General features: G+C 43.6%; 1 protein-coding gene across 3 annotated transcripts in view; it reads left to right on the plus strand.

Annotated features, from left to right (window-relative positions):
- The window catches only part of adcy8 (adenylate cyclase 8 (brain)), a 198,123-nt gene that overhangs the window by 103,113 nt on the left and 83,907 nt on the right, over positions 1-11,103 (plus strand). For all 3 annotated transcript variants that reach the window (XM_023977858.2, XM_023977855.2, XM_023977857.2), the window contains exons 4-5: positions 2,949-3,060; positions 3,825-3,952. In XM_023977858.2, the coding sequence (XP_023833626.1) occupies positions 2,949-3,060; positions 3,825-3,952 (240 nt within the window). The remainder of the gene's footprint in view (positions 1-2,948; positions 3,061-3,824; positions 3,953-11,103) is intronic.

The raw sequence follows: 11,103 nt of genomic DNA on the forward strand, positions 1-11,103 counted from the left end.
CCTTTCGACCTCCTCCTTTTCCGCAGCAACCAGTGATCCGGGTCAACAGCATCAATGTAACAGTTTAACTTTACGTCCGTCCCCTCGCCCCGACCCGGGCGCGAACCAGGGACCCTCTGCACACATCAACAACAGTCACCCACGAAGCWTCGTTACCCATCGCTCCACAAAAGCCGCGGGGAACCACTACTTCAACTCAAGGTCTCAAAGCGAGTGACGTAACTGATTGAAACGCTATTAGCGCGCACCACCGCTAACTAGCTAGCCATTTCACATCCGTTACATTAGCATGATGGAAACACCCCTTTTTACCAGAGTGTATAAAGGATGAGTTGAGAATGAACATATCAGACCAGAAGTACTCAAGCTGCAGCTTAGGTCTCGATTGGTTACGACCCTGAAAATCAACACGAGGTGAGGACGACAAAGTAGCCTCTCTAACAATCGATGTTACGGCTGAGTAGCTGTTCTAAGTACAGTATCTAAGAAAGTACATTTAAGTAGGACCATCCTGTTACTCTCTTCAAATTATTGTCGACTACACTGCTCTCATCACACCACTGGGGATCATCGACATGGCTGATTAGATGTCTTCAGAGGACCACTCTTCCAGAATGGGTGAAAGTAAACATCATCCTGTTAGTCCTTCTTAAGACTACAGGACAAGGCATTGAAGCCATGGACAACTAAGAAGAAGGACATTGTGACCTCGTGTGGACAATCAGAGCCTTACACTTAAATTGAGAGAATGCCCAACGGAACACTTTTCACGAAGGCCTGGGTCCAACAGAGATACACGACGAAGAAAGACATTCAAACTCGTAAATACATTAATTATTTCTTTACCCCAAAGGAGCGGTGGTTCGGGCCAAAGTATTAGGATTACTGTGAGCATAGTTACAAGTGTATAAGTGTTGTCTCCCTTTTCCCCTCTACTCCTCCCTCTTTTGATAATTAAGCAGTCATGTTGTCGTTAGTGCACTAGGGACCTGTTTCCATTGTATTACGTTTCTAATCAATAACCTATACCGCGTGTGTGTGTATCCTGTGTTATCATTTAGTTAGTAAATAAACAATTAAATCCATTTGTGTGGTACAGAATTATCAATGAAGTTGGGGTTTGTGCAGATGCAAGGGGTATATGCAGGCCATGGAAGAACTGGGACATTTCCAGCTTCCAGGAATTGTGGGACCGTGCGACCGTGCATTATGATGCTGAAAAATTAGGTGACGGCGGCGGATGAAAGGCACGACAATGGGCCTCAGGGTCTCTTCACGGTATCTCTGTGCATTCAAATTGCAATCGATAAAATGCAATTGTGTTCGTTGTCTGTAGCTTATGCCTGCCCATACCATAACCCCACCGCCACCACGGGGCACTCTGTTCACAACGTTGACATCAGCTAACCGCTCGCCCACACAACGCCATAATGTATGTCATACTGCCATCTGTCCAGCACAGTTGAAACCAGGAATCCTCCATGAAGCAAACTACAGTCAGATCAAGATCCTGGTGAGGACGACGAGCAAGCAGATGAGCTTCCCTGAGATGATTTCTGACAGTTTGTCTAGAAATTCTTCAGTTGTGCAAACCCACAGTTTCATCAGCTGTCCCATTGGCTGGTCTCAGACGATCCTGCAGGTGAAAAAGCCGGATGTGGAGGACATGGGCTGGTGTGGTTACACGTCATCTGCGGTTGTGAGGCAGGTTGGACATACAGCCAAATTCTTTAAAATGACTTTGGCGGTGGCTTATGGTAGAGAAATTAACATTCAATTCTCTGGCAACAACTCTGGCATTCCTGCGGTCAGCATGCCAATTGCACGCTCCCTCAAAACTTGATACATCTGTGGCATTGTGTTGTGTGACAACTGCACATTTTAGTGGCCTTTTATTGTCCACAGCACAAGGTGCACCTGTGTAGTGATCATGCTGTTTAATCAGCKTCTTGATATGTCACAACTGTCAGGTGGATGGATTATCTTGGCAAGGGAMAAATGCTCACTTACAGCGATGTAAACAAATTTGTGAACAAAATTTGAGAGAAATAAGCTTTTTGTGCATATGGAACATTTCTGGGATCTTTTATTTCAGCTCATGGAACATGGGACCAACACTTTACCTGTTGCGTTTATATTTTTGTTCAGTATAATTAAAATGCTATCAGTTCCATAATGCTCCTGTGTTGTCTCAATTATGTTACCAGTTAGATTCAGTACCCCTTCATTTTTTAGAAGAAGCAGGAAGGCAATATCTCAACCAAATCAATCATATAAACATGAGATCATATAAATGTGATCTTGGTTGTAGTTTATAATGTGGTGTCATTTACATTTMCAATTTTGTCATTTAGCAGATGCTCTTATCCAGAGTGACTTACAGTTAATGCAATCATCTTAAGATAGCTAGGCGAGACAACCTTACATCTCAGTCATAGTAAGTACATTTTTCCTCAGTAAAGTAGCTAWCAGMAAAGTCAGTGCTGGAGGGAAAAAAGTAAAGTGTGAGTGTTAGTTCACAAAGGGCATATATATTTATACATTTTTTGACGGGGCAGGGGTGAGGAGGGGTTGGGACTCGGCTGTCCTAACTTCAGGGGGAAATTGGTTCCACTGGTTCCATTGGGGTGCCAGGACAGAGAAGAGCTTTTTACTTGGATGAGCGGGATCTGCTCTCCCATAACGGTGGGAGGGCCAAGAGACCAGAGGTGGCAGAATGGAGTACTTGGGTTGGGGTGTAGGGTTTGAGCATAGCCTGGAGTTAGGGAGGGGCAGAGATTCCGTTTAGATTTGACTTGATGTTTCATCCAAAAGCAAGGAGGGACCACATTGGACCATTTTGATCTGGACTACATGTTTTTTTAAACCTGTTGACTATTTTCTCACTAAATGATCTGTAGATGTTGAAGTGTAATGGTGACAATGTGACTTCTCCATATTTTCTGCAGCATACTTTTCGCAGACGTTAAAGGATTCACGAACCTCTCGACGACGCTATCGGCGCAAGAGCTGGTGCGGATGTTGAACGAGCTCTTTGCACGCTTCGACCGTCTAGCCCACGTGAGTTTACTTTATGCTTATGCTAATTTCATTTTCAAACGTGACTTTATAACGGAAAGAACTGACATTTAGGAAAGAAATCGACGAGCAAGGAGACATGAATAATCACGCTTTGTTCTAGAATTTGCTAAGATACCACAGTAGAATGCAAAGGCGGTAATACTCTCGGGTCCCAATTTATATTGATAGCATGAATGAATGACAGCCTTGCAGGTATGGTGCCATGCAATTATAGAAATATGTTTTGCACTTCTGGCTAAGGTTTCATTTTCAAACCCCAGAGCTGTCATTAATGATACAAATACAGTGTAGAAGGCTGAATTTAAATGGAACATGCAATGCTTTCAAAGGGTAATACCCGTAATTAAATCCAATGACTGGATTGAAAAACAGGTCAGATAGAGTGCAGCTGAATGGACATGCGTACTGTTTATGTGAATGTCTTTGTCATTTTAACGTAATTCAGGGAATGAATTCAGAGTTGAGTCAATGTCCTTGTGCATGACGCACGGAGCCTGCTTGGCCTATAATGTCTCTTTATTATAATGTCAAAGCTGTTGTCCAGACATTTCTGGTGCAAGACAAAATAACTTGCTCGTTGCCGTGAACAAATGCATGCCTGAGTACACTGTACACTCGTGTACGATTCCATGATAATTCAAGCATTCTCATGGAGCAAGAGGTATTGATCAAATCAAGATCATTCTGAGTTTCCCATGGTTTCCAGTCTAACTCCATTCTCTCTCACTCTCACTCTCTTCTAGGAGCACCATTGTCTGAGGATTAAGATTTTAGGAGACTGCTACTACTGTGTGTCCGGTCTTCCTGAACCCCGACAGGACCACGCTCATTGCTGTGTAGAGATGGGCCTCAGCATGATTAAGACAATCAGGTAAAAAAAAAATCCCCACTTTTAGGCCTTGCTACACTTGTTGCCGTTGATGTTATTAGTTTCCGGTGGTCAGTGGAAGATTTATGCAAAGGTTCGAGTAACCTATAGGTTTTTTCAGTTTAATGTGTGGCAAGTATTGTGTTCTAGCACGCTGGGTTGATGTTTCTAGTTGTCTCGAAGCTCATTTGGAGCTTCCTCCTTTTTTGGATCTGTAACATAATGGTTCCTGATACACCGTAGGCTTGTGTGCTCTAAAAAAAACTTGATAATACTGTAATAATCTGAAGCAACTATCATCAGACAAAAAATAATCACTAGAAACAGAGGTCCTCCCAAGAAGAAATATCGGATACTGTTAAGACATTCACACTGAGAAAAACACCAGGAATGGATGGCTTTACCATAGAATTCTATTCAACATTTTGGGTCAAAGTACACAAATAATAATAAACGTCACTCAATTCAGTACTTCCTAGTTCCATGTATCAAACTGTTATTTCAGATATTATTAAAACCAGGGTAATCTGGAGAGTCCCCTGCTGATTATGAACCCATAAGTTTAATAAATTGTGACAATAAAATAATAACAAAGATTATAAGCAATACAATGGCAAATGTCTTACCAGACTTCATACGTATCAATAAAACAGGGTTTCAGTTTAATACAATATGCAAAAAAAAAATAGATATAGTATTATCAATGTCTGCTGATGCTGAAAATGCTTTCCACCGTCTTGAATGGCCTTTTCTATTCAAAACTTTGGAAGCTTTCAACTTTCCAGCTGAAATAAAAAATGGCATAAAAATATTGTGTAAATGTCCTAAAGCAGAAATATGCACAAATAAYACATTATCTGATTAAATTGCTTTAGAAAGGCACTGGCAAATGAACAGTTTGTAGAAAGACAGGACCCAAATGTAACAGGTATCAGTATAAAAAAAATGTACATACATTTTTGCATAATTAAAGTGGCTGGAGTTGAGTCAGTATGTTGGCAGCAGCCACTCAATGTTAGTGATGGCTGGTTAACAGTCTGATGGCCTTGAGATAGAAGCTGTTTTTCAGTCTCTCGGTCCCTGCTTTGATGCACCTGTACTGACCTCGCCTTCTGGATGATAGCGGGGTGAACAGGCAGTGGCTCGGGTGGTTGTTGTCCTTGATGATCTTTATGGCCTTCCTGTCACATCGGGTGGTGTAGGTGTCCTGGAGGGCAGGTAGTTTGCCCCCGGTGATGCGTTGTGCAGACCGCACCACCCTCTGGAGAGCCCTACGGTTGTGGGCGGAGCAGTTGCCGTACCAGCCCGACAGGATACTCTCGATTGTGCATCTGTAAAAGTTTGTGAGTGCTTTTGGTGACAAGCCTAATTTCTTCAGCCACCTGAGGTTGAAGAGGCACTTCTGCGCCTTCTTCACCACGCTGTCTGTGTGGGTGGACCAATTCAGTTTGTCCGTGATGCGTACGCCAAGGAACTTACTACCCTCTCCACTACTGTCCCGTCGATGTGGATAGGGGGGTGCTCCCTCTGCTGTTTCCTGAAGTCTACGATCATCTCCTTTGTTTTGTTGACGTTGAGTGTGAGGTTATTTTCCTGACACCACACTCCGAGGGCCCTCACCTCCTCCCTGTAGGCCATCTCGTYGTTGTTGGTAATCAAGTCTACCACTGTAGTGTTGTCTGCAAACTTGATGATTGAGTTGGAGGCGTGCATGGCCACGCAGTCGTGGGTGAACAGGGAGTACAGGAGAGGGCTCAGAACGCACCCTTGTGGGACCACAGTGTTGAGGATCCGCGGGGTGGAGATGTTGTTACCTACCCTCACCACCTGGGGGCGGCCCGTCAGGAAGTCCAGTACCCAGTTGCACAGGGCGAGGTCGAGACCCAGGGTCTCGAGCTTGATGACGAGTTTGGAGGGTACTATGGTGTTAAATATTGAGCTGTAGTCGATGAACAGCATTCTCACATAGGTATTCCTCTTGTCCAGATGGGTTAGGGCAGTGTGCAGTGTGGTTGCGATGTCGTGATCACGTTGAGGGAGAGGTTGTTGTCCTAGCACCACACTGCCAGATCTCTGACCTCTTCCCTTTCGGCTATCTCGTCGTTGTCGGTGATCGGCCTACCACTGTTGTGTCATCTGCAATCTTAATGATGGTGTTGGATTTGTGCCTGGCCATGCAGTCATGAGTGAACAGGGAGTACAGTAGGGGACTGAGCACGCACCCCTGAGGGGCCCCCTTGTTGAGGATTAGCGTGGGGGATGTGTTGTTACCTACCCTTACCACCTGGGGGCAGCCCGTCAGGAAGTCCAGGATCCAGTTGCAGAGGGAGGTGTTTAGTCCCAGGATCCTTAGCTTAATGATGAACTTTGAGGGCACTATGGTGTTGAACGCTGAGCTGTAGTCAATGAATAGCATTATCATATAGATGTTCCTTTTGTCCAGGTGGGAAAGGGCAGTGTGGAGTGCAATAGAGATTGCATCATCTGTGGATCTGTTTGGGAGGTATAAAATTGGAGTGGGTCTAGGTTTTCTATGATGATGGTGGTGATGTGAGCCATGACCAGCCTTTCAAAGCACTTCATGGCTACAGACGTGAGTGCTACGGGTCAGTAGTCATTTAGGCAGGTTACCTTAGTGTTCTTGGGCACAGGGACTATGGTGGTCTGCTTGAAACATGTTGGTATTACAAACTCCGACAGGTTGAAAATGTCAGTGAAGACACTTGCCAGTTGGTCAGCGCATGCTCGGAGTACACGTCCTGGTAATCCGTTGACCTGTTTAAAGGTCTTACTCACATCGGCTACGGAGAGTGTGATCACACAGTCTTCCCGGAACAGCTGATGCTCTCATGCATGTTTCAGTGTTACTTGCCTCGAAGTGAGCATAGAAGTAATTTAGCTCGTCTAGTAGGCTTGTGTCACTGGACAGCTCTTGGCTGTGCTTCCCTTTGTAGCATGTAATAGTTTGCAAGCCCTGCCACATCCGACGAGTGTCAGAGCYGGTGTTGTACGATTCGATCTCAGTCCTGTATTAACGCTTTGCCTGTTTGATGGTTCGTCGGAGGGCATAGCAGGATTTCTTATAAGTATCCGGGTTAATGTCCCGCTCCTTGAAATCGGCAACTCAAATCAAATCTGTTTATAAATCCCTCCTTACATCAGCTGATGTCACAAAGTGCTGTACAGAAACCCAGCCTAAAACCCCAAACAGCAAGCAATGCAGGTGTAGAAGCACGGTGGCTAGGAAAAACTCCCTAGAAAGGCCAGAACCTAGGAAGAAACCTAGAGAGGAACCAGGCTATGAGGGGTGGCCAGTCCTCTTCTGGCTGTGCCGGGTGGAGATTATAACAGAACATGGCCAAGATATTCATAGATGACCAGCAGGGTCAAATAATAATAATCAGTGGTTGTCCTGTCTCTTATACACATCTAGATGTGTATAAGAGACAGGCACATGGCCAAGATATTCATAGATGACCAGCAGGGTCAAATAATAATAATCAGTGGTTGTCGAGGGTGCAACAGGTCAGCACCTCAGGAGTAAATGTCAGTTGGCTTTTCATAGCCGATCATTCAGAGTATCTCTACCGCTCCTGCTGTCTCTAGAGAGTTGAAAACAGCAGGTCTGGGGCAGGTAGCACGTCCCAGACCTGCTGGGACCTGAACAGGTCAGGGTTCCATAGCCGCAGGCAGAACAGTTGAAACTGGAGCAGCAACACGGCCAGGTGGACTGAGGACAGCAAGGAGTCATCAGGCCAGGTAGTACTGAGGCATAGTCCTAGGGCTCAGGTCCTCCGAGAGAGAGAGAAAGAAAGAAAGAAAGAAAGAAAGAAAGAAAGAAAGAAAGAAAGAAAGAAAGAAAGAAAGAAAGAGAGAAAGAGAGGCTACTTTAGCTCAGTGCGGATGTTGCCTGTAATCCATGGCTTCTGGTTGGGGTATGTACTTACAGTCACTGTGGGGACGATGTCATCGATGCACTTATTGATGAAGCCAGTGACTATTGTGGTGTACTCCTAAATGCCAGCGGGAGTATCCCGGAACATATTCCAGTGTGTGCTGGCAAAACAGTCCTGTAGCTTAGCATCTGCTTCATCTGACCACTTTTTTTATTGACCGAGTCACTGGTGCTTCCTGCTTGTAAGCAGGAATCAGGAGGATAGGATTATGATCAGATTTGCCGAATGGAGGGGGAGGGAGAGCTATGTAAGTGTCTCTGTGTGTGGAGTAAAGGTGGTCTAGAGTTTTTTTCCCCTCTGGTTGCACATTTAACATGCTGGTAGAAATTAGATAAGAGGCTGCTGTTCTCTCCTGCCGGTACGGGGTATAACACGCTAGCTGTATGTTATTCATGTTGTCGTTCAGCCACGACTCGGTGAAACATAAGATGTTTCAGTTTTGAATGTCCCGTTGGTAGGATGTACATGCTTTTAGGTCGTCCATTTTATTTTCCAGCGATTGTACRTTGGCCAATAGTACCGATGGCAAAGGCAGATTAGCCACTCGTCGCCTGATCCTTACAAGGCACCCCGATCTCCTTCCGCGAAACCTCTGTCTCCTTCTCCTGGTAATGACGGGGATGAGGTCCTGTTCGGGTGTCTGGAGTAAATCCATCTCGTCCAACTCATTAAAGAACAATTCCCAATGGGCTGGACRATTCTCTTCTCATCACTCATCTTGAAAAAAATGTATACTAAAAACGTGGAAATCAATTAATCTGCCATAATTTATACAAAGATAAAATTGAATGATTTATTATTTAAATGTTGAAATGTTGCAGGCACTAAGGATGGGGGTGTGAGCGTGTGGATCTGGGCAGATGAGAAGTAGTCGTTGTTTGTGTACATCTGTAAATTGTTGTTTGTATTTGGAATGAAAAATATAAAATAATAATGAAAAAATATATAATTGTTACGGTAGTCGCAATCCTCCTCCTCGGACGCGGAGAGGGGCGAGACGGATCAGACCAAAATGCGGAGTGGTTGGTTTCCATGGTAATTTAATAACACAAAATAAACCATATACGATACAAAATACAAAATGAAACTACCGTCAAACAGTCCCGTGAGGCACGAACACTGACACGAGATACACAAGATACAAACACCCACAAACACACACGTGAACCCCGGCTGCCTAAGTATGATTCTCAATCAGGGACAACGATCTACAGCTGCCTCTGATTGAGAATCATACCCGGCCGAACACAAACATCCCCACATAGAAAATGACACAGACAACCCACCCCAACTCACGCCCTGACCAACTAAATAATACAAACACAACAGAAAACAGGTCAGGAAACGTGACAATAATACTGAGTTTTATAATGATTGTCACATAGTGGTAGTAGTATTTTCAAAGCCTTTTACAACATTTTTGTTGACTATGCAAATTTAATGGATAACGATGGCCACAGTATGTACTTTTAAGGCTAAATATATTTTTTCTGGTAAATAGGCAGTTTGTTTGTCCTCTTGTTTGATATTGTCTCCTGCCAGAGCATATAGTGCAAAGAGATATGATGAAACAGAAGACGAGAGAGAAGAAGAGAAGAGGGAGAGAGAGAAGAGAGAAGGAGAGAGAGAGAGAGAGGAGAGAGGAGAGAAGAGAAAGAAAGAGAGAATGAGATAAGAGAGAGGAGAAAGAGAGAGAGAGAGAAGAAGAGAGAGAGAGAGAGAGAGGGAGAAGAGAGAGAGAGAAAAGAGAGAGGAGAGAGAGAGAGCAGCCGAGAAGAGAGACGAGAGAGAGAGAGAGAGAGAGAGAGAGAGAGAGAACGAGTATATGAGAGGAGAAGAGAGATACGCACTGGATGAGTGTGCGTTTAAGAGTGAGTAGCTCTAAAGTGATTGTAGTAGAACTTATAGAATAATCATGACTCAAACCGGTACCTTTAGAGAATGGAGAGGCAAAACAAGAAAGCAGGGGGTGCTCGCTAAGAAGCCTCTTGGCTGATGGAACCCTATTTATGCAAGCATCAGATCAACTTGTGGTGACAATTAGACATATCCCCAATTGGCCCCTATTTCTCCAGCACATTGGGTCTCTGGTCAAAAAGTAGTGCACCATATGAGCCTGTCAAAAGACGTACACTATATAGGGAATAGGGTCCATTTGGGACGTAGTCCAAGCCGTTTCAAACTCTCTCAACAGCCACAGCTACAACAATTCATCAGTGTCTATTGGCAGGGTGAACTCAAATACCCTATTGATTTTCTGCACTCTCCGGCTGTATATCATTGTAGCGCCTGCTAGCTACAACATTACATCATAGTTTTAATAAGGCATATGAAATAGGCATGAAATTGAGACTTTGCCAAATGTAATTTATGAATGTTTTTATTTTTTCTTTACTGTTTGCAATTTCATTTTTATTTTTTTCATTGGTAAATGCCTTGACAATTATATTGTTTGAATTATAAACAAAGATACCACTAAGAAGGTGAGTAATGCTGGACAAATCTCTTTATAATTGACTTTATGTCAGTTTATAACGTCTACTCTGTGATATTCTGCATAATGGGAGACATAATGCCTCGTATTTGAAACATTGATCTTCCATTGATCTTTTAATAATATTGTAAGTTTCAAGTCACAGTCTTTTGCCCAAATAAATGGTTTTTGACCTCTAAATACGGGAAAATAAGGTTTAGTTTCTTATTTTTACCACAACACAATTCCAAAAACATTCGAGATAAAATTTGCAACTGTTTCTTTTGGTGTACCTTTATATTATGATTTCATATTTTCTAGCTAAAAGTTGTGCTGTGCTGTTTAAATGCACTTGAACATATATTTTGTGATCGTTATATTAGGATAATAGTGTCTTTATAGTCGCTGAAAGGATAACAGTACAGAAGGTAACAAATAAATAGATACCATATTTCGGTTTATTTGTACCCCTCTAGATATTTAACGATACGAACAAAAGCATGACAGTTCGACATGCGCATCGGGGTCACATTGAGGGATCGGTCTCTGCTGTTGGGGATGCTGGAACTGAGAAAGTGGCAGTTTGAGTGTGGTCGTGGGACGTTGGAGCATCGCCCAATAAGCTGAGAAGTTCAGGCGGGGATCCCTGGGCTGAGTTTTAACAACTATGAAAGTTTATATCATTTGGTCTTATTTAAAAATGGATTCCGACTATAACTTCCCGA

This window comes from Salvelinus sp. IW2-2015, linkage group LG32, assembly GCF_002910315.2.
Source record: "Salvelinus sp. IW2-2015 linkage group LG32, ASM291031v2, whole genome shotgun sequence".
Classification (NCBI taxonomy): domain Eukaryota; kingdom Metazoa; phylum Chordata; class Actinopteri; order Salmoniformes; family Salmonidae; genus Salvelinus; species Salvelinus sp. IW2-2015.